The sequence below is a fragment of the Delphinus delphis genome, chromosome 1 (genome assembly GCF_949987515.2).
Source record: "Delphinus delphis chromosome 1, mDelDel1.2, whole genome shotgun sequence".
Classification (NCBI taxonomy): Eukaryota; Metazoa; Chordata; class Mammalia; order Artiodactyla; family Delphinidae; genus Delphinus; species Delphinus delphis.
Genome location: NC_082683.1, coordinates 160194580 through 160217830, shown reverse-complemented (window position 1 = coordinate 160217830; position 23251 = coordinate 160194580). Strand labels below are relative to the sequence as shown.

Genomic DNA, 23251 nt, shown 5'->3' with positions numbered 1-23251 from the left:
AAAAGAAGGGTAGTAGTAGTTGAATACCCACTGAATCTTTGTTTTTACAGTGAGCTGGGGGAAGGGAGTGGGATGTTTCACCTTAGTAAAGATAGATAACTATCAGTAAAAATCGTTAAAAACTTTTTAAAATTCTATGATTATTTCACTATTAGCGATTAAAATTTCATCCATGGGGAAATTACTCCATTTCAGATATATTTTGCTTAAGTTGAATTTCATAAAAGTACAAAGTAATCAATCCATTTTATCTTACTTTAGAAACTGATTTAACGAAAGCTTTTGACTATAATAACACTACATATAAATTGGCTTTCGGTATATGTGGAAAACTTCATATTATGAAAATATATACACAGTTGCTAATTGCTGGTGTTTGAGAATTGTCGTTTCTCATACATCTCATTATGGGCCTGCTGGGCTCTCATTCCATGGACTGGCTACTGGTACTTGACCCCTCCTTGTAACCCAGCAGTATTAATACATATGAAACATTTAAATGAAAATTCAGCAGTAATTGTTTTGAGTATCCCAATCATAAAGAAAATTTCTATCATGTGAAACCTTAACTCTGCCTCTGATTAGTTTGACTAAAGTTTTATTTCACTTCTCCTTTATAAAATAAAGCACTAGAAAAGACTAATCCCTAAAATTTCTTTCAATATATTGGGAAGCCAATTACATTTTATATTATAACATGTTTATTGTTACTTAAATTAAATCTTTATTTCAGAAACACAGAAAAAGAAAGTTGGTCACCTCCTCCAGTAGAAATTAAGCTGATTTCCCCCTTGGCAAGCCCAGTTGATGGAGTAAAGAGCAAACCAAGAAAGACTGTAGAAGTAACAGGAAAAAGTCTTGGAAGGAGCAGGAAGAAATTGTCTTCTTTTCCAAAGCAAGTTCTACGCAGAAAAATGCTGTAATTTTTTTCCAGTTTTTAACGTTCACCTATTTGTAAAGTCATCAGAATTGTGTGGATTATTAAAAATCATCTAATTTGGAAGAAAAATAATTTATATAAATTATTGTAAATTTTTGTAAACAGAATGTCTTCAATAAGTAAAGTAACTCCATATGGAGTGTGATTCTTTTAGTCCAGGCAGTTTTTTCTATTTTATATATTAAGACTTCATACATTTATATAATATGTAAATATAGCTTATTATTGGAATGTTAAATAAAGTGTATACTTCACAGTAGTCTGTGTGTCTGTTAGATTTTTGAGAGGGGATTTCTGTTTTAATAATGATTTTATATGCTAGTAGGTATTGGTTCCATTTTCTTTCTCTGTGGTTAAAAGTATTAGACCAATTTTAAAATGAAGATGATCGAACTGTTTTTTTTAAGTTGCTGTTTTATAATGTATGCACTTTGCTTCTGTGATTAAGATTTCTAATCATAAATTGGGAAGGCTGTTACTGTATTGAAATTGAATTATGGGCATGTAATTTTGCCACTCTTTTGTAGTTTAACATATTTTGTGCATTCTACCTCAAATTAGTAATTTTCCAAGTAATGCATTGGTTAAATATAATGTTGGCATTTCTTGTTCAGCAAGCTTAAAGGCTGTTATCCTTCAAGTCTCTTAATTATTCAGAGACTGATTATCCAGGTTAGACTGACCGGTTCACTGCTCACTAGCAACTTCTTAAAAGGGTTTGAGTAGTCAGAAAGGAAATGTAAAATACATCTGTTTCGTGGCTATTCAGTGCACCTTGTATGTGCCTGATATTCATAGAATGAGAAGTCTGATCAAATTTTATAAAGATTCTTGCTGTGAAGGAGCTTGCTACTGAATCGCAGAAGTCCCTTAATATTCAGGTTTTAAAATGACAAATTCTCATAGGACCTCAGGCACAGAATATTGAGGATGGGTAAAGAGTGTGAGTAAATGTGGAAAAGGAAGAGAAAAACCACTGTTCTCTGCAATGTGACTGTGTGCAATTAAGTGGTGATGCTTGATGTGGGCTATAAAATTCATCAATAAATAAGTATTGTAAAATTATAACAGGTAATTGATAGTGTGTAATGAATGGACCATTAATAATTGATTGTCTAGAAACAGACTGCTTTTGCTGGCTAAGCTTTCAGTGTTTCAGTGTGAAGCATAAGCAGTGTACTTTCTACATTATTTTTATACCAAATAACACGAATAATGGGAAAATGATGAAAATGCCTATGCCAAGTATTGACAGTGTGAGAGTGGCAGTACGAGTGCGGCCCTTCAGTCAGGTTAGTGATAAATGTTACATTGCCTTGTTGAAAGTTTGACTATGACTTTCACTTTATTAATTTTTTTAATAATGATTATCAAACTTGTATTTAAGCTGCTTGTCATTTACCAAATATTAAATTTAAATTAACTTGTTAAATGGGTAATTTAAAGATCTAAACATAATTCAGAAAACATTTCATTCGTTTGAGCGAATAGCACAATAAAAAAATTGACAAGAAAAACGTATTGTCAAGTTAATAATTTTTTAAATCAGTCCAGTTTGGTGAATATAGACATGTGCTATGTATTTTTAATAATGTACTTTTTGCCCCTCAAAAACGATAGGTCATAAGCAAACAAATTCCCAGTTCTGAATGAACTCTGCATTTTACAGGCTCTTATGTATAATTGTATTTATATAACTTTACAGAAACACCAGTCGTTAAACAATTTATGGATTATACTCATTCTGGGACCTTTAGCAATTGGCCTATCTTTGATTATCAATGGAATAGTTGAATCTTAAGATAACTGTTAACAGTTGACCCCTTCAGCAGAGTTTTGATTGTTTGTTGTGGCTCAAACGCTGAACTAGAAACTGAGGATACAGTGTACTGTCTATGTATGTTAATAATTTATAGCAGTATGTACCGTGGTAAGGTAAATCATCTTGGCACCCAGAGAAAGATCAGGTGTAGTTCATTCTGCCTGCACAGAACTTGAAGACTTCTGGAGCTAGAAGCATTTGTGATGACCATAAAGGATAAGTAAGATTTGGATAAGAGTATGCTAGAACGGCATGCAAAGGTTTATTTGACAGTAATTAATTCTGAATGGGATACAGTGTAATGATGACCTCATATTACATCTTTTTTCCTGCTTGTACAATTTGCCGCTTCTTCTTTCTTGTCCATTAAAACAAAATACTGCTTTGCACATTTTCAGTTGGTATCAGTTCTGCCCTGTCCCTTGACATTCCTCTATATTGCAGAAAATATTTTAGCAATCAGGCAGATATATGATTAGATAACTTTATATGTATAACTAGACAACTTCAAGTGTAGCAGATATTTAAGGTTTCTAAAGTGGCATAGTTTCTCAGGGAACTGATGCAGAAAATGTCAAAGAATTAACTTGTGATCAGTAAATTAAATGTTTTGGCCAAAAGGAAATAAAACCATTTTATGACCTAACCCATCAACACATTGAAAGTTATTCCAGGGGTATTTTTCACTGGACTTTAATATCACTAAACTAACTGCAAGTTTTAAACAGTTAACAAGGATATAGAAATGGGCAGTAAAGCAGTTACATAATTATACAGCCTTTAGGTCCACTAAAAGTGATTGCATTTGATTCAAATCTACCAGCAAAGTTGGTTATCTTCGACTAGAATAGTAGCAAGGAGGAAAGAGAATGAATTCAAGAGGTGGTTTGGGGGTGAAGAGTTATGGATCACACCTGGACAACTGTTATACTGCCTTGGTGACCTAGACCCTGCCCAATTTTCTAACTTCATATCCAGTCTCTATCTTCACTGTGGGATCAGAGAACCAACTTTATGAGACTTCCTTTGTTGTAAGAAAAAGGCCGTCAGGAGCCTTTGAAGTCGGATGAACTTGGGTTCAAAACCTGACTTTATCACTTACCCACTGTGTAGCCTTCACGTTTTTAAGCTCTGAGCCTTGAATTCCTTACGTGTAAAATGGAGATATTGATATCTCACAGGGTCAGTGTTACAAACACTGGATGAAATGATCTGTAAGTTAGCACTATGCTTAACAAGACAAACTTTTAATAGTAGCTGCTATAGTTATTTTCACCATAGTATCAATATCTCTTAAATGGTTTTATTGAAATTATAATTTATATTCTATACATTTAACTCAATTTACAGTGTATAATTCAATTATTTTTAATATATTCACAGATACATGCAACCATCACCATGGTCAGATTTATTGATAGAACATATTTAGCACCTCAAAAAAGAATGTACTTTTTTTTTTTTTTGAGGAAATTGTTGAGGGTCTAACACAAAGACTAAAACAAATAAAAAACAAAAGATAATGCAGGTAGCAAACAAAAATCATTATCATCATAGTTAACATTGTCAGATAAGAGAAGATACTGAATCTATGACCCAGAAATAGAACGCTAGGAACAAACTTAATCAGAGAACAAAAGTGAATTCCTACATATTTCTTTTTTTTTCATTTTATTTTATTTTGATTACCAAAGCAAAGACATTGATAAAGCAAATACAATCTGCAATAATGAATACATCTGCAATAGATGCTAAATATCATTAAATTATATAATTCAGACAGTAAATATGGTCTATTTTTGCTTCTTTCCAATAGAATACATTTGATCACATTTTTTTTTATACAGCAGGTTCTTAGTCATCAATTTTATACACATCAGTGTATGCATGTCAGTCGCAATCACCCAATTCAGCACACCACCACCACCACCACCCACAGCTTTTCCCCCTTGGTGTCCATACATTTGTTCTCTGCATCTGTGTCTCATCTGTACCATTCTTCTAGGTTCCACATATATGCGTTAATATACGATATTTGTTTTTCTCTTTCTGACTTCCTTCACTCTGTATGACAGTCTCTAGATCCATCCACGTCTCAACAAATGACCCAATTTCATTCCTTTTTATGGCTGATTAATATTCCATTGTATACGTGTACCACATCTTCTTTATCCATTCGTCTGTCGATGGGCATTTAGGTTGCTTCCATGACCTGGCTATTGTAAATAACGCTACAGTGAACATTGGGATACATGTGTCGTTTTGAATTACGGTTTTCTCTGGGTATATGCCCAGTAGTGAGATTGCTGGATCATATGGTAATTCTATTTGTAGCTTTTTAAGGAACCTCCATACTGTTCTCCATAGTGGCTGTATAAATTTACATTCCATTAACAGTGCAAGAGGGTTCCATTTTCTCCACACCCTCTCCAGCATTTGTTGTTTGTAGATTTTCTAATGATGCCCTTCTAACCGTTGTGAGGTGATACCTCATTGTAGTTTTGATTTGCATTTCTCTAATAATTAGTGTTGTTAAGCAGCTTTTCATGTGCCTCTTGGCCATCTGTATGTCTTCTTTGGAGAAATGTCTATTTAGGCCTTCTGTCCATTTTTGGATTGAGTTGTTTGTTTTTTTAATATCGAGCTGCATGAGCTGTTTATATATTTTGGAGATTAATCCTTTGTCAGGTGTTTCATTTGCAAATATTTTCTCCCATTCTGAGGGTTTTCTTCTTGTTTATGGTTTCTTTTGCTAGCAAAAGCTCTTAAGTTTAATTAGGTCTCATTTATTTATTTTTGTTTTTATTCCCATTACTCTAGGAGATGGATCAAAAAAGATCTTGCTGTGATTTATGTCAAAGTGTTCTTCCTATGTTTTCCTCTAAGAGTTTTACAGTGTCTGGTCTTACATTTAGGTCTCTAATCCATTTTGAGTTCATTTTTGTGTATTGTGTTACGGAGTGTTCTAATTTCATTCTTTTACATGTCGCTGTCCAGTTTTCCCAGCACCACTTATTGAAGAGTCTGTCTTTTCTCCATTGTATATCCTTGCCTCCTTTTTCATAGATTAGTTGACCATAGGTGCGTTGGTTTACCTCTGGGCTTTCTACCTTGTTCCATTGATCTGTGTTTCTGTTTTTGTGCCAGTACCATATTGTCTTGATTACTGTAGCTTTGTAGTATAGTCTGAAGTCAGGGAGTCTGATTCCACCAGCTCCGTTTTTTTTTCCCTCAAGACTGCTTTGGCTATTTGGGGGTCTTCTGTGTCTCCATAGAAATTTTAAGAGTTTTTGTTATAGTTCCATAAAAAATGCCATTGGTAATTTGATACGCATTGCATTGAATCTGTAGATTGCTTTAGGTAGTACAGTCGTTTTCACAATATTAATTCTTCCAATCCAAGAACATAGTATATCTCTCCATCTGTTGGTATTATCTTTAATTTCTTTCATCAGTGTCTTATAGTTTTCTGCATACAGGTCTTTTGTCTCCCTGGGTAGGTTTATTCCTAGGTATTTTATTCTGTTGGTTGCAGTGGTAAATGGGATTGTTTCCTTAATTTCTCTTTCTGATCTTTCGTTGTTAGTGTATAGGAATGCAAGAGATTTCTGTGCATTAATTTTGTATCCTGCAACTTTACCAAATTCATTGATTAGCTCTAGTAGTTTTCTGGTAGCATCTTTAGGATGCTCTATGTATAGTATCATGTCATCTGTAAACAGTGACAGTTTTACTTCTTCTTTTCCAATTTGTATTCCTTCTATTTCTTTTTCTTCTCTGATTGCCAAGGCTAGGACTTCCAAAACTATGTTGAGTAATAGCGGTGAGAGTGGACATCCTTGTCTTTTTCCTGATCTTAGAGGAAATGCTTTCAGTTTTTCACCATTGAGAATGATGTTTGCTGTGGGATTGTCGTATATGGCCTTTATTATGTTGTGGTACGTTCCCTCTATGCCCACTTTCTGGAGAGTTTTTATCATAAATTGGTGTTGAATTTAGTCAAAAGCTTTTTCTGCATCTATTGAGATGATCGTATGGTTTTTCTTCTTCAATTTGTTAATATGGTGTATCACATTGATTGATTTGCATATATTTAAGAATCCTTGCATCCCTGGGATAAATCCCACTTGATCATGGTGTATGATCCTTTTAATGTATTGTTGGATTCTGTTTGCTAGTATTCTGTTGAGAATTTTTGCATCGATACTCATCAGTGATATTGGTCTCTACCTTTCTTTTTTTGTAGTATCTTTGTCTAGTTTTGGTATCAGGGTGATGGTGGCCTCATAGAATGAGTTTGGGAGTGTTCCTTCCTCTGCCAGTTTTTGGAAGAGTTTGAGAAGGATGAATGTTACCTTTTCTCTAAATGTTTGAAAGAATTCAGAGTTTGAGAAGGATGGGTGTTAGCTCTTCTCTAAATGTTTGATAGAATTCATCTGTGAAGCCATCTGGTCCTGGACTATTGTTTGTTGGAAGATTTTTAATCACAGTTTCAATTTCATTACTTGTGATTGGTCTGTTCATATTTTCTATTTCTTCTCGGTTCAGCCTTGGAAGGTTATACCTTTCTAAGAATTTGTTTATTTCTTCCAGGTTGTCCATTTTATTGGCATAGAGTTTCTTGTAGTAGTCTCTTAGGATGCTTTGTATTTCTGCGGTGTCTGTTGTAACTTCTCCTTTTTCATTTCTAACTTTACAGATTTGAGTCCTCTCCCTCATTTTCTGGATGAGTCTGGCTAATGGTGTATCAATTTTGTTTATCTTCTCAAAGAACAAGCTTTTAGTTTTATTGATCTCTGCTATTGTTTTCTTTGTTTCTATTTCATTTATTTCTGTTCTGATCATTAGGATTTCTTGCCTTCTGCTAACTTTGCGTTTTGTTTGTCCTCTTTCTGTAGTTCTTTTAGGTTTAAGGTTAGATTATTTATTTGAGATTTTGCTTGTTTCTTGAGGTAGGCTTGTATAGCTATAAACTTCCCTCTTAGAACTGCTTTTGCTATATCCCATAAGTTTTGGATTGTCGTGTTTTCATTGTCATTTGTCTCTAGGTATTTTTTGACTTCCTCTGATTTCTTCAGTGATCTCTTGGTTATTTAGTAACGTAGTGTTTAGCCTCCATGTTTTTGTGTTTTTTACGTTTTTCCCCCTGTAATTCATTTCTAATCTCATAGCATTGTGATCAGAAAAGATGCTTGATATGATTTCAATTTTCTTAAATTAACTGAGGCTCGATTTGTGACCCAAGATGTGATCTATCCTGGAGAATGTTCCGTGCGCACTTGAGAAAAAAGTGTAATATGCTGTTTTTGGATGGAATGTCCTATAAACATCAATTAAATCTATCTGGTCTATTGTGTCATTTAGAGCTTCTGTTTCCTTATTTATTTTCATTTTGGATGATCTGTCCATTTGGTGTAAGTGAGGTGTTAAAGTCTCCCACTGTTATTGTGTTACTGTCAATTTTCTCTTTTACAGCTGTTAGCAGTTGCCTTATGTATTGAGGTGCTCCTATGTTTGGTGCATATATATATATTTATAATTGTTATATCTTCTTCTGGGATTGATCCCTTATCATTATATAGTGTCCTTCCTTGTCTCTTGTAACATTCTTTAAAGTCTATTTTATCTGATATGAGTATAGCTACTCCAGCTTTCTTTTGATTTCCATTTGCATGGAATATCTTTTTCCATCCCCTCACTTTCAGTCTGTATGTGTCCCTAGGTCTGAAGTGGGTGTCTTGTAGACAGCATATACATGGGTCTTGTTTTTGTATCCATTCAGCAAGCCTGTGTCTCTTGGTTGGAGCATTTAGTACATTCACGTTTAAGGTAATTATCGAAATGTATGTTCCTATGACCATTTTCTTAATTGTTTTGAGTTTGTTTTTGTAGGTCCTTTTCTTCTCTTCTGTTTCCCAGTTAGAGAAGTTCCTTTAGCATTTTTTGTAGAGCTAGTTTGGTGGTGCTGAATTCTCTTAGCTTTTGCTTGTCTGTAAAGCTTTGATTTCTCCATTGAATCTGAATGAGATCCTTGCCAGGTATAGTAATCTTGGCTGTATGTTCTTCCCTTTCATCACTTTAAGTATATCATGCCACTCCCTTCTGGCTTGTAGAGTTTCTGCTGAGAAATCAGCTGTTAACCTTGTGGGAGTTCCCTTGTATGTTATTTGTCATTTTTCCCTTGCTGCTTTCAATAATTTTTCTTTGTCTTTAATTTTTGCCAATTTGATTACCATGTGTCTCCGTGTGTTTCTCCTTGGTTTTATCCTGTATGGGAGTTGCTGCGCTTCCTGGACTTGGGTGGCTATTTCCTTTGCCGTGTTAGGGAAGTTTTTGACTATAATCTCTTGAAATATTTTCTCGGGCCCTTTCTCTCTGTCTTCTCCTTCTGGGACCCCTATAATCCGAATGTTGTTGCATTTAATGTTGTCCCAGAGGTCTCTTTGGCTGTCTTTATTTCTTTTCATTTTTTTTTCTTTATTCTATTCTGTGGCAGTGAATTCCACCATTCTGTCTTCCTGGTCACTTATCCGTTCTTCTGCCTCTGTTATTCTGCTATTGATTCCTTCTAGTGTAGTTTTCATTTCAGTTATTGTATTGTTCATCTCTGTTTGTTTGTTCTTTAATTCTTCTAGGTCTTTATTAACATTTCTTGCATCCTCTTGATCTTTGCCTCCATTGTTTTTCCAGGGTCTGGATCACCTTCACTATCATTATTCTGAATTCTTTTTCTGGAAGGTTGCCTATCTCCACTTCATTTAGTTGTTTTTCTGTGGTTTTATCTTGCTCCTTCATCTGATACATAGCCCTCTGCCTTTTCATCTTGTCTATCTTTCTGTGAATGTGTTTTTTGTTCCACAGGCTGCAGGATTGTAGTTCTTCTTGCTTCTGCTGTCTGCCCTCTGGTGGATGAGGTTATCTAAGAGGCTTGTGCAGGTTTCCTGATGGGAGGGACTGGTGGTAGGTAGAGCTGACTGTTTCTCTGGTGGGCAGAGCTCAGTAAAACTTTAATCCACTTGACTGCTGATGGGTGGGGCTGAGTTCCCTCCCTGTTGGTTGCTTCGCCTGAGGCAACCCAACACTGGGTCCTACCTGGGCTCTTTGAGGGAGCTAATGGCAGATTGTGGGCGGGCTCATGCCAAGGAGTACTTCCCAGAACTTCTGCTGCCAGTGTCCTTGTCCCCATGGTGAGCCACAGCCACCCCCCACCTCTGCAGGAGACCCTCCAACACTAGGAGGTAGGTCTGGTTCAGTCTCCCCTGGTTTCACTGCTCTGTCCCCTGGGTCCCGATGCGCACACTACTTTGTGTGTGCCCTCCAAGAGTGGAATCTCTGTTTCCCCCAGTCCTGTCGAAGTCCTGCAGTCAAATCCCAGTAGCCTTCAAAGTCTGATTCTCTAGGAATTCCTCCTCCCATTGTCAGACCCCCAGGTTGGGAACCTGACATGGGGTTCAGAACCTTCACTCCAGTGGGTGGACTTCTGTGGTATAAGTGGTCTTCAGTCTGTGAGTCACCCACCCAGCACTTATGGGATTTGATTTTGCTGTGATTGTGCCCCTCATACCGTCTCATTGTGGCTTCTCCTTTGTCTTTGGATGTGGGGTGCCTTTTTTGGTGAGTTCCAGTGTCTTCCTGTCGATGATTGTCCAGCATCTAGTTGTGATTCTGGTGTTCTCACAGGAGGGAGTGAGAGCACGTCCTTCTACTCAGCCATCTTGGTTTCAGGCCCAGGATGTCTGTACTCTTTAGCTATCATCCTTATTCCCCCAGTCCTAAACAACCATTAAACTAATCCCTGCTTCTGCATATTTCCCTGGTCTGTACAATTTGTATAAATGGAATTATATAGTCTTTTATGACTGCCTTCTTTCACTCAGCATAATGTGTTCCAGGTTTATCCATGTTGTAGCATATGTCAAAAATTCATTTCTTTATGGCTGGATAATCCATTGTATGGATATACCACATTTTGTTCATCCATTCCTCAGCTATTTGGTGTCAGGGTTGTTTCCACCTGTTAGCTATTATGAATCATGTTGCTATAAACATTTGTTTACAAGTTTTTGTGTGGACACGTTTTCATTTGGTTATATACCTATGCATGGAACTGCTGAGTCATACAGTAACTCTATGTTATCATTTGAGGAATTGCCAGACTTTTCCAAAGCAGATGCACCATTTTATATTACTACTAGCAGTGTATGAAGGTTCCAGTTTCTCTAATTCAGGCTAACACTTGTATCTTACTTCATTATAGCCATTATAGTTGGTGTGAAGTGGTATCTCATGGTTTTTCAGGTAGACTGCCTGTTTCCTCTTCATTTGTTAGGTCTGGTGGGTTTTTATCTTGCTCCTTCATCTGCTGTGTGTTTTTCTGTCTTCTCATTTTGCTTATCTTACTGTGTTTGGGGTCTCCTTTCTGCAGGCTGCAGGTTCGTAGATCCCGTTGTTTTTGGTGTCTGTCCCCAGTGGCTAAGGTTGGTTCAGTGGGTTGTGCAGGCTTCCTGGTGGAGGGGACTAGTGCCTGTGTTCTGGTGGATGAGGTTGGGTATTGTCTTTCTGGTGGGCAGGTCCACGTCTGGTGGTGTGTTTTGGGGTGTCTGTGGACTTATTATGATTTTAGGCAGCCTCTCTGCTAATGGGTGGGGTTGTGTTCCTGTCTTGCTAGTTGTTTGGCATAGGATGTCCAGCACTGTAGCTTGCTGGTCATTGAGTGAAGCTGGGTGTTGGTATTGAGATGGAGATCTCTGGGAGACTTTTGCCATTTGATATTACTTGGAACTGGGAGGTCTCTTTTGGACGGGTGTCCTGAAGTTGGCTCTCCCACCTCAGAGGCACAGCACTGCCTCCTGGCTGCAGCACCAAGAGCCTTTCGTCCACACGGCTCAGAATAAAAGGGAGAAAAAGTAGAAAGAAAGAATTAGTAGAAGTAGAAAGAAAGAAAGAAAGAAAGAGAGAAAGAAAGGAGGGAGGGAGGGAGGGAAGGAGGAAGGAAGGAAGGAAGGAGGGAAGGAAGGAAAAATGAAAGAAAGAAGATAAAGTAAAATAAAGTAAGATAAAATATAATAGAGTTATTAAAATAAAAAAAATAATTATTAAGGGAAAAAAAAAAAAAACGGACGGATAGAACCGTAGGACAAATGGTGGAAGCAAAGCTATACAGACAGAATCTCACACAGAAGCATACACATACACACTCACAAAAAGAGGAAAAGGGGAAAAAATAATCTATCTTGCTCTCAAAGTCCACCTCCTCAATTTGGGATGACTCGTTGTCTCTTCATGTATTCCACAGCTGCAGGGTACATCAAGTTGACTGTGGAGATTTAATCCGCTGCTCCTGAGGCTGCTGGGGGAGATTTCCCTTTCTCTTTGTTCTCACAGCTCCCAGGTGCTCAGCTTTGGACTTGGCCCCGCCTCTGCGTGTAGGTCGCCGGAGGGCGTGTGTTCTTCGCTCAGACAGGACGGGGTTAAAGGAGCTGCTGATTCGGGGACTCTGGCTCACTCAGGCCGGGGGGAAGGAGGGGCACGGAGTGCGGGGCGAGCCTGCGGCGGCAAAGGCCAGCATGGCATTGCACCAGCCTGAGGCGCGCCGTGCATTCTCCCGGGGAAGTTGTCCCTGGATTCCGGGACCCTGGCGGTGGCGGGCTGCACAGGCTCCCCGGAAGGGAGGTGTGGAGAGTGACCTGTGCTCGCACACAGGCTTCTTGGTGGCGGCAGCAGCAGCCTTAGCGTCTCATGCCCGTCTCTGGGGTCCGCGCTTTTAGCCGCGGCTCGCGCCCGTCTCTGGAGCTCCTTTAAGCAGCGGTCTTAATCCCCTCTCCTCGCGCACCAGGAAACAAAGAGGTAAGAAAAAGTCTCTTGCCTCTTCGGCAGCTCCAGACTTTTCCCCGGACTCCCTCCTGGCCAGCCGTGGCGCACTAACCCCTTCAGGCTGTGTTCACGCCGCCAACCCCAGTCCTCTCCCGGCGCTCCGACCGAAGCCCAAGCCTCGGCTCCCAGCCCCCGCCCGCCCCGGCGGGTGAGCCGACAAGCCTCTCGGCTGGTGAGTGCCGGTCGGCACCGATCCTCTGTGCGGGAATCTCTCCGTTTTGCCCTCCGCACCCCTGTTGCTGTGCTCTCCTCCGCGGCTCCGAAGCTTCCCCCTCTGCCTCCTGCAGTCTCCGCCCGCGAAGGGGCTTCTAGTGTGTGGACACTTTTCCTCCTTCACAGCTCCCTCCCACTGGTGCAGGTCCCGTCCCTATCCTTTTGTCTCTATTTTTTTCTTTTGCCCTACCCAGGTACGTGGGGGGTTTCTTGCCTTTTGGGAGGTCTGAGGTCCTCTGCCAGCGTTCAGTAGGTGTTCTGTAGGAGTTGTTCCATGTGTAGATGTATTTCTGGCATATCTGTGAGGAGGAAGGTGATCTCCGCGTCTTACTCTTCCGCCATCTTCCCGGAAGCCTTCCGTATCTCATGGTTTTGATATGCATTTTCCTGATGACTAATGATGTCATGCATCTTTTCATGTACTATTGCCTATTAGTATATCTCCCTTGGGAAAATGTCTGTGCAGATCCTTTGCTCATTTTTATATTGGATTATCTTTTTATATTGAACTGTTCTTTATATACTCTAATACAATTTCTTACTAGATATATGATTTGCAAATCTCCCAAAGGGTCATCTTTTCATCCTTTGAAACACAGAAGTTTTTAATTTTGAAGTCCATTTTTTTAAATTGTGCTTTTGAGGTTATATCTCTCTCTGCCCAATCCAATGTCATGAAGATTTATGTTTTCTTTTTTAGTTTTAGCTCTTATATTTAGGGCTTTGGTCCATTTTGAGTTGATTTTTATATATGAGGTGAGGTAAGGATCCAAGTTCATTCTTTTGCATGTGGCCATTGAGTTCTCCCAGCACCATTCCTTCTAAAAGCTATTCTTTCTCCATTTTGGCAGCCTTGTTGAAAATCAGTTGATCACAGATGTTTGGGTTTATATCTGGATTCTCCACTTCATCACATTAGTCTGTATGTGTGTATGTGCCAGTACCACACACACTTGATCACTGTTGGTTGTACTGAATTGTGAAGTTGGTGTGAATCCTACTTTTTTCTTCTTTTTAAAGATTGTTTTGGCTATTCTGGATGCCTGGCAGTAACATGTGAATTTTACAATCAGCTTGTCAATTTCTACAACGAAGTCAGGTGGGATTCTGAAAGAGATGGCATTGGATGTACGTCAATTTGGGGAGCGTTATCTTAATAATGCCAAGTCTTTTGATCTATAAAATGGGGTGTTTTTCTAATTTTTAGAAACAATGTTTCTAAATTCCCACAATGTTTTGTAGTATTCAGAATATATGTTTTGTACTACTTTTGTTAACCTTATTCTTAAAGATTTTATTCCTTTTGGTAGTATTAGAAATGAAATTTTCTTAATTTCCTTTTCAGATTGTTTAAAGTGTAGAGAAATAGTTGATTATTGTATATTGATTTTACATCCTGCAAACTTACTGAACTCATTCTAATAGTTTTTAGTGGATTCCTTAGGATTTTCTAAGATCACGTCATCTGCAAAGAGCAATCATTTTACTTCTTCCTTTCCGATCTTGATGCCTTTTGTTTCTTTTTCCTGCCTAATTGCCCTGGCTGGAACCTCCAATACAATATTGACTAGTAATGTCAAGAGTAGAAATCCTTGTCTTCGTCCTGATCTTAGGGGGTAATAGTCAGTCTTCACTATTAAGTGTGATATTAGTCGTGGGTTTTTCATGGATGCCCCTTATGAGATTGAAGGAGTTCCATTCTATTCCTGATTTGTTGAGTGTTTTTTATCATGAAAGGGTGTTGGATTTTGTCAAATGCATTTTCTACAACTTGAGATGTGTGATTTTTTTGTTTTATTCTATTGATATGTATTACATTAATCATTATTTTAAAGTGTACCCAAGATTTGTTTTACTCAGGTATAGTAAGGTGACAGATTTAGTGACAACTGCCTTATAATTCTCAAGAGAAAGGAGCATTCCATGCAGCCACATGGGGAAGTATCAAAGTTGGTCAGAAGGCTGGAGAAAAGAATGCATGGGGCTTCCCTGGTGGCGCAGTGGTTGAGAGTCCGCCTGCCGATGCAGGGGACGCGGGTTCGTGCCCCGGTCCGGGAGGATCCCACATGCCACGGAGTGGCTGGGCCCGTGAGCCATGGCCGCTGAGCCTGCGCATCCAGAGCCTGTGCTCCGCAACGGGAGAGGCCACAACAGTGAGAGGCCCGCGTACCGCAAAAAAAAAAAAAAAAAAAAAAAAATAGAATGCATGGCCCACAGCCTTATGGTCGTTTCCACAGGAAGGAATGGGCAAGGCATGGTAGGCAAGTTTGAGCAATCTTAGGATTGGACAGTTTGAGTCGTTTCCATGCGTGCAGCCTACTTTTCAGGTACCTGGCCCTGGGGTGATGTAAGGTGAGGAAAATATTGGTTTGGCATGTGAGTTAGATAAAGGAGGTGTTTGGGATGTGGACTTTGGATTGGTTGGTTTGCATGAAAGGTAAGTTTTTTGCTATCTCTACAAATTCATTAGCCCTGGGAGGGACAATCTCTCCAGGCCCCAGGGATGTCAAAGTTCATAAATATAGAAAATAAAAAACATGATCAATAGAATCACTTTCAGATATTAAACCAACCTTGTATCCCTAGGATAAATCTCATTTTGTTACGGTGTATAATTCTTTTTATATGTTACTGGATTCACGTTGGTAATCATTTGTCGGGGATTCTTGTGTCCATATTTATAAGAGATATTGGTCTTAGTTTTATTTTCTTGTGATGTCTTTATCTGGATTTGGTATCAGGGTAATACTGGCTTCATAAAAATAAGTTGGGGGATATTCCCTGTTCTATATTTTGGAAGAGTTTATGAAGAATTGGTATTAATTCTGTAAATGTTTGATAGAATTAAGCAGTCAAGCCATTTCTTCATGAGTAGTTTTACTTGTTATGTTTTTACTACCATCTCTTCATTTGTTATAGGTCTATTCAGATGATTGTCTATTTCTTCTTGAGTCTGTTTCAGTAGTTTGTGTCTAAGAATTTGTCCATTTCATCTAAATTATCTAATGTAATCAATTGTTTATACTATTCCTTTATAATCCTTCCTTTAGTTCTTTAATCTGGTTTCCTTTATTTCTGTGAATATATTTATAATTGTTACTTTAAGTATTTTTCTGATAACTCCAGCATCTGGTTACTTCTGTTGCCTGCTTTTTTTCCAATGTGTAGGTCTTACTTTCCTATTTCTTTGCATGCCTCACAGTTTTTTAGGGAAACTGGACATTTTAGATAATATATTGTAACAAGTCTGGGTACTGGTCCTCCTGCCCCTCTGTAGCTTGTTATTGTTATTTGCTTGTTTATTTGTTTAGTGATTGGCTGCATTATTTTAGTTAAGTCTTATCTTCCACCAGGTTCTAGGTACTTTTGCTGTAAACTTCTTTGCCACAAACATTTTCACCACATAACTAGTTGGCCGTAGGGTAATTTTGCCATAAAAAAATAAAATAATGAAAAAGAAAAGAGGGACATTAAAAGACTATTTCTAAATACAAAATATTTGATTGCATTTAAGTTATGTGTAGATTCTTAGCAATACTGCACAAATAACTGATTTTATTTTGTGGCTTGTACGTAAAGCACTTATCTTTGAAGTCTTTCATTTATAGTATCATGCTTTTTTGTTTGTTTGTTTGTTTGCTTGTTGATTAGTCTTCTCATGTGGCATTGAACTTTTTTCTTTTTCACTAAAATTTCTTCCTTCATAAGAGAGGTATCAGCTCCAAACACTAGGATACGTATTTGTAACTGAGCTTTGGTGTGTTGTGAAAGCTTCTACACTGTTGTTGGTTCTTGGCATATTGTCACATGTCCCTTGATGGGTGTTCCAAAGTTCTCTGGGAAATGTTGCAACTCTGTGCCTTTGAGGCCCTCAGCTTCTTTCTTCTCTAACGTAGTGTGTTTCAAAATAAGAAAACAGGGACTTTCCTGGTGACACAGTGGTTAAGACTACACACTCCCAATTCAGGGGGCCTGGGTTTGATCCCTGGTCAGGGAACTAGATCCCACATGCATGCCGCAACTAAGAGTTCGCATGCCACAACTAAGGTCCCACCACCACAACTAAGGAGCCAACAAGCCACAACTAAGGAGCCCACCTGCCACAACTAAGACCCGGAGCAACCAAATAATTTTTTTTTTTAAAAAAAGAGAAAATCAAAACCTAAAAAGGTGGGGGGAGCACAAAAATTTTTTTAAATACCTTATTAAAAAAATAAGAAAACAACTCTTGGAGCAAATAAATCATCGTCACTGTCAGTTAAAGCCTTCAGTAACGTGGATAACAGGAAGAAGTGCTAATGCATTTAAACCAATTGAAAGCAAACTGTTAACCAGTTAATTTTATCTGGCATGGCAGAATTGCTTTATGGCCAGTTAGTTATGCACCAAAAATGTTTGTGGTGAAAATGTGTGCAGCAAATATGTTTATGGCAAAGAAGCTTAATGGTGAAAATACCAAACACGCCCCCCAACCCCTACTTTTTTTGTTGCTCCTCAAGATGACACAGCTTTGGGTATGCCCTGGTTACCCTGGGGTGGTAACAGTTTTTGTAGGGCTCCCTTTCCCTCTTGTCCACACCAAGCTGCAAACTCCACTGATTGCTGATTGATTGCTGTGTTGTTTTCAACAATGAATTGGGCATAAATTGCTCTACTAACTAATTCAATCAAATTCTGGTTCTTTTGAAAAGTTTAACTTCTGAGATCAGTGTTTGATATTTTTTTTCAGTGTCCAGGTGGGTTCCTCCCCTGTAAACTAGAGGGCCTGTACTTTAACCTGTTTCTTGAATCTCCCAATTGCCTTTCATCACAGCCGCCTCTGTTCTTAAGAGTGCCCCTAGGGTTGAACTTCTCTAAGGGGGCAAATGAAGTCAGTTCCTTTGGGAAGAGATTAGGTGCTATCTGCCCAGGCAAGATCTCTAAACCAGGGCTGTGGATTTGTGGGTGGGGACAACAGCAAACTACTCTGTATGACACCCCTGCTCTAGAAGCCCAGCACTTGGTGAATGCGGAACAGCAGCCTGTGACCCTCACAGCTTGTCTCTTTTGGTATAGAACCACTACCTCAGGGACCAGGGTAAGGGTTATCAGCACCCCAGTATTCTCAGCATGCTGCAACCGAAGTAGAGTCTCCGTTCCATGAGTGGAAACTGGGTAGAAGAAGGAACTCTCATCTCTCACCTATACTTTCCTACACTTAGCCTCAGTCACAGGTAGATGGGGGCAGGGTGGGAAATGCTGATATTCTCCTCCTAGGAATAAATCCCTCCTACTGGGGTCTGGGGAGAAAGGGAACCCTGCGTTCTTAGCTCCAGCAATCTGAAGTCATCTCTGCTTTGCTGAGCTGGCAATGGAGAGGGAAGGAATAGTCTTGCTTAAACAACACAAATTCTCCTTTCTTACCAAATTTTGATAGAGTTTATTGAATAGATCTTTCTTCATTGGCTGTTTGCTTTTAGAACCATTTCCAGAGGCTTTAAATTTTTTCATTTTCATTTTTTTCTTTAATAATTTTCACCAGTTTTGCTGGGGGATGGGACAGTGGAGCTTCTTACATTGTCATGTTGGAAATGGATCTTTGATGCTATTGTTTATGCTATTAGTATAGCTGAGTGTTAGATATGCTATTCTCAGAAATTTAATATGACTAGAGACAAGCCTTTTAAAATTTCTGAGGCAGTATAAGAGAAACTGTTGTCATAATAGCTGCTAACAATAACATAATTAGAGAACAAAATGAATAAATGATAAGTTATTGGCTTAATTTCTTACTAGATGTAAAGACCTGCAAAACAATCAGATGACAGAAAAACTGTAATGATTGACTCTGAATCTGTAATTTGACTACAGAGAGAGAAGAATTCTGGGAGCAAATGTGTGATTTCCATGCATTCCAGGACCACTACCATTATACAAGACCCTAAGAATCCAGAACATATGAAGACATTTACTTTTGACCTGGCATACTGGTCTCACAATGGATTTCAAAAGGATAAGGATGGTGTGTTTATTTCAGCTAATCCTAGCAGTAAATTTGCAGGCCAGGTAAATTGCTTTAAAACAACTTCAATGGTAGTTTTTTTTTTTTTTAATAAAGTGTTGACAATATACCGGTACAATTATTTTTATGCAAGCATATTACAATGTATGCTTCCATATGAGAGTTTGGTTTTAAATTTATTCCTTTTCATGTTCAATATGAGGTCCAAAAGTGTAGCTATTGCCTAAATATAAATATTTAGACACTCAAGTCAGTTATTTTCCAATGTACTGACATATTTTGAAAAAGGAATGTCAAGTCAATTATATTTCCTTCTCTGAGATGAGCAAAATTGCACAGCACTCAGCATTTGAGAACTTTGGTTTATTGAGCATTTATCATATGCCATGCACTATTCTGCCTTAAAGTTGCTCACAATTTGCTGTAGGGAGACAGGCAAAAAAGTGCATTCACACGTTACAGTTTCTGTGATAAAAAATATTTATGGGATACAACGGGGTTCAAAGGAAAAATGGTCATTTCAATCTGGACAGAGCTCATTAAGCTTCTTGAATCTGTGGGTTTGTAATTTCCATCAAATTTTGAAAAAATTTCAAACAAAATTTCTCCAAGTATTTTTGGTCTCTTCTATTCCTTCTGTGACTCTAGTTACATGTATGCTTGAGATTGTCCCATAAGTCACTGAGGTTCTTTTTTTTTTTTTTTTGGCTTTCTTTTCTTTTTTTTAACATATTTATTGGAGTATAATTGCTTTACAATGGTGTGTTAGTTTCTGCTTTATAACAAAGTGAATCAGTTATACATATACATATGTTCCCATAGCTCTTCCCTCTTGCATCTCCCTCCCTCCCACCCTCCCTATCCCACCCTTCTAGGTGGTCACAAACCGCCGAGCTGATCTCCCTGTGCTGTGAGGCTGCTTCCCACTAGCTATCTATTTTACGTTTGGTAGTGTATATATGTCCATGCCACTCTCTCCCTTTGTCACAGCTTACCTCTCTCCCTCCCATATCCTCAAGTCCATTCTCTAATAGGTCTGTGTCTTTATTCCCGTCTTGCCCCTAGGTTCTTCATGACCTTTTTTTTTTTTCCTTAGATTCCATATATATGTGTTAACATATGGTGTTTGTTTTTCTCTTTCTGACTTACTTCACTCTGTATGACAGACTCTAGGTCCATCCACCTCACTACAAATAACTCAATTTCATTTCTTTTTATGGCTGAGTAATATTCCATTGTATATATGTGCCACATCTTCTTTATCCATTCATCTGTTGATGGACACCTAGGTTGCTTCCGTGTCCTGGCTATTGTAAATAGAGCTGCAATGAACATTTGGCACATGTCTCTTTTTAAATTATGGTTTTCTCAGGGTATATGCCCAGTAGTGGGATTGCTGGGTCGTATGGTAGTTCTATTTGTAGTTTTTTAAGGAACCTCCATACTGTTCTCCATAGTGGCTGTATCAATTTACATTCCCACCAACAGTGCAAGAGGGTTCCCTTTTCTCCACACCCTCTGGTCACTGAGGTTCTGTTCACTTCCTCCCAACCTTTTCTCTCTGTTCTTCTTGTTTGCATACTCATCTTTAAAAATTCAGCCCAAATATTATAGCCTTTGCTAAACCACCCCAAAAAATACTCTCTGTCAAGTAGTTCTAACTTCACAAATGCACTGAAAGGATTTAAAGGATCTCCTGGGAATGCACTTTGAGAGCCACTGCCCTAGAGCAATGAATAAAAAATCAAGCAACAAAAATATAACTAATGAGTCAAGTGTGGGGAAATGGAATTATGAAACAAACTCAAAGTGTGGCAGGAAAAGAGGGAGAGAAAAAAACAAAGAGGAGATAAGACAAATAGAATACAAATAACAAGATGGTAGCTTTAATGCCAACCATTGATTATTTTATCAAATGTAAATAAACACACCAATTAAATGGTACAGATGATCAGATTTGGTAGGAAAAGCTGGATCCAACTACATCTGTTTACATAAACCCAATTTAAATATAAATAAATAGATATCCATGTAAACACTAATAGAAAGAAAACTGCAGACGCTATATTTATGTCACACAAAGTAGACTTCAGAACAAGGAATATTTCATAATGATAAAGTAATCAGTTCACTAAGAAGACATACTATCCTAAATGGGTATGTACCTAATAACAGAACTTCAAAGTACATGAAACAGAAACTGATAGAAATTGAAGGAGAAATAGACAAACCTACAGTTGTGATTGGTGACTTCATCACTCCTCTCTGAGTAACAGAACAAATAACCCCAGATCAATAATATTATAGAAGACCAGAACAATATTGTCAACCTAATTGACAATTATAGAACAATTCTGCTACCCCCATTCAACCACAGCACTACACACTTTTTTTGAGTGAACATGGAACTTTCTTTATGATAGATCATATTCTGGATCATTAAACTAGTCTCAATAAATGTAAGACAACTGAAATCATACAAATTACATTCTCTGACCACAATGAAATTAAACTAGAAAGAAATGACAGAAAGGTATTAGGAAACTCCTCAGATATTTAAAAAATAGCAGATTTCTAAACAATCCATAGGTCAGGGAATAAACCATAAGGGAAATTAGTAAATATTTTGAACTGAATGAAAATCAAAACATCAAAATTTGTGGGATGCAGCTAAAGCAGGGCTTAGAGGAAATTTTATAGCATTAAATGATTATATTAGAGAAGAACAATCTTAAATCAACAGTCTAGGCTTCCACCTAAGAATTTAGAAAAAGAAGAGTATAGACAAAGCAAAAGAGGAAGAAATAAGAACGATTAACTTAAGACAGTAAAATAATAGAGAAAAATCAATTAAAAGCTGGTTCTTTGAAAATAACAATAAAATTGATAAACCTGTAGCCAAATTGATCATCAAGGAAAAAAAGATACAAAGTACCAAGATGAGAAATGAAAGAGAGATGTTACTGCAAATCTTACAGACATTAAAAAAATAATAAGAGAATATTATGAACAACTTAATGCTGATAAATTTAAAAACATAGATGAAATGGACACAGTCTACTGAAGTTCACACAAAAAGAAATAGATAACTCAGGTAGCTCTATATCTATTAAAGAAATTGAATTTATAGTTAAACTTCTCCCCTCAAGAACTAAGCCCAGATGACTTTTCTGTGAATTCAACTAAAGGAAGAAATAATGAGAATTATGAAAAAAAAATCTTGTAGATGATAGAAGGACCATTCATTTTTTGAGGCAAATATTACACCAAAACCAGCCAAATACTACAAAAACACTACAGATCAATACCCTTCATAAACATAGACACAAACATTGTTAACAAAACTTTAGCAAATAGAATCCAACAGTATACTTTTTAAAATACATCGTTGTCAAGTGGGACTTCTTTTCCTGGGAATGTGATCAGATGCAGAAAAAGCAATTGACAAAACTCAACACCCAATCATGATAAAACTCTCAGCAAACTTAAAATCGGAGGGAGCCTCCTAGAAATAGAACTTCCTTCGGTACATAGGTAACATAACATTTGATGGTGAAACAATGAATATGTTGCCCCTAAGAATGGGGACAAGGCAAAGAGGTCCAATCTCATCATTTCTATACAACATCTACTGCAGGCCCTAGCCAGGGCAGTTAAGTCAATTAATAGGAAGTGAATGATATGCAGATTGAAAATGAAGAAGTAAAACAATTTGCAGAAAACATAATTATCTATGCAAAAAACCCTAAGGAATCTACCCAAAAAGGGAAGAAAAAGCTATTACAGTGAATAAGTGTGTTTAGCAAGGTCAATATACAAAAATTGATAGTATCTCTCTATTCTAGCAGTGAACAATTGGAAATTAAGATTTTAAAATATTTACAATAACATCAAAAGCACAAAATACGTGCAAAATCTGTACACTATGAAACATTACTGAAAGGAAGACTTAAATGAATCAAAAGACTCAACATTATTAAGAAGTCAAATTGATCAATAGATTGAAAGAAATCAAAATGCCAGCAGTAATTTTTTGTAGAAATTGATACATTGTTTCAATAGTTTACATGGAATTGTAAAGGACTGACAATAGCCAAAATTATTTTGAAAGAGAATAAAGTTGAAGAACTTACACTCACTATAGATAGCCCTACAGTAATCAAGACATTGTGGTATTGGCTAAAAGACAGATATAACAGATCAGTGGAACAGAATACAGTGTCCAGAGACAGATCATCATATATCATCGATTTTTTTTTACAAAGGAGCTGTAATAGGTTGAATAGTCTCCCCAAATTTATGTCCACCCAAAGACTCAAAATGTGACCTTATTTGGAAACAGGATATTTGCAGATGTAATTAGTTAAGATGAGGCCATCCTGGATTAAAGTAAGCCACAAAT

The 23251-nt window shown here is 37.7% G+C and overlaps 2 protein-coding genes across 5 annotated transcripts in view; both read left to right on the top strand.

Annotated features, from left to right (window-relative positions):
• The window catches only part of AHCTF1 (AT-hook containing transcription factor 1), an 84222-nt gene extending 80797 nt beyond the window's left edge, over positions 1 to 3425 (top strand). For all 4 annotated transcript variants that reach the window (XM_059997206.2, XM_059997197.2, XM_059997185.2 and 1 more), the window contains one exon: positions 734 to 3425. In XM_059997206.2, the coding sequence (XP_059853189.1) occupies positions 734 to 923 (190 nt within the window). In that variant the 3' untranslated portion in view covers positions 924 to 3425. The remainder of the gene's footprint in view (positions 1 to 733) is intronic.
• Positions 2164 to 23251, top strand: part of LOC132431388 (kinesin-like protein KIF28P) — an 87731-nt gene continuing 66643 nt past the window's right edge. Inside the window, 2 exon segments of the mRNA XM_060021237.1 lie at positions 2164 to 2232; positions 18699 to 18893. Coding sequence (XP_059877220.1) covers positions 2164 to 2232; positions 18699 to 18893 — 264 coding nt within the window.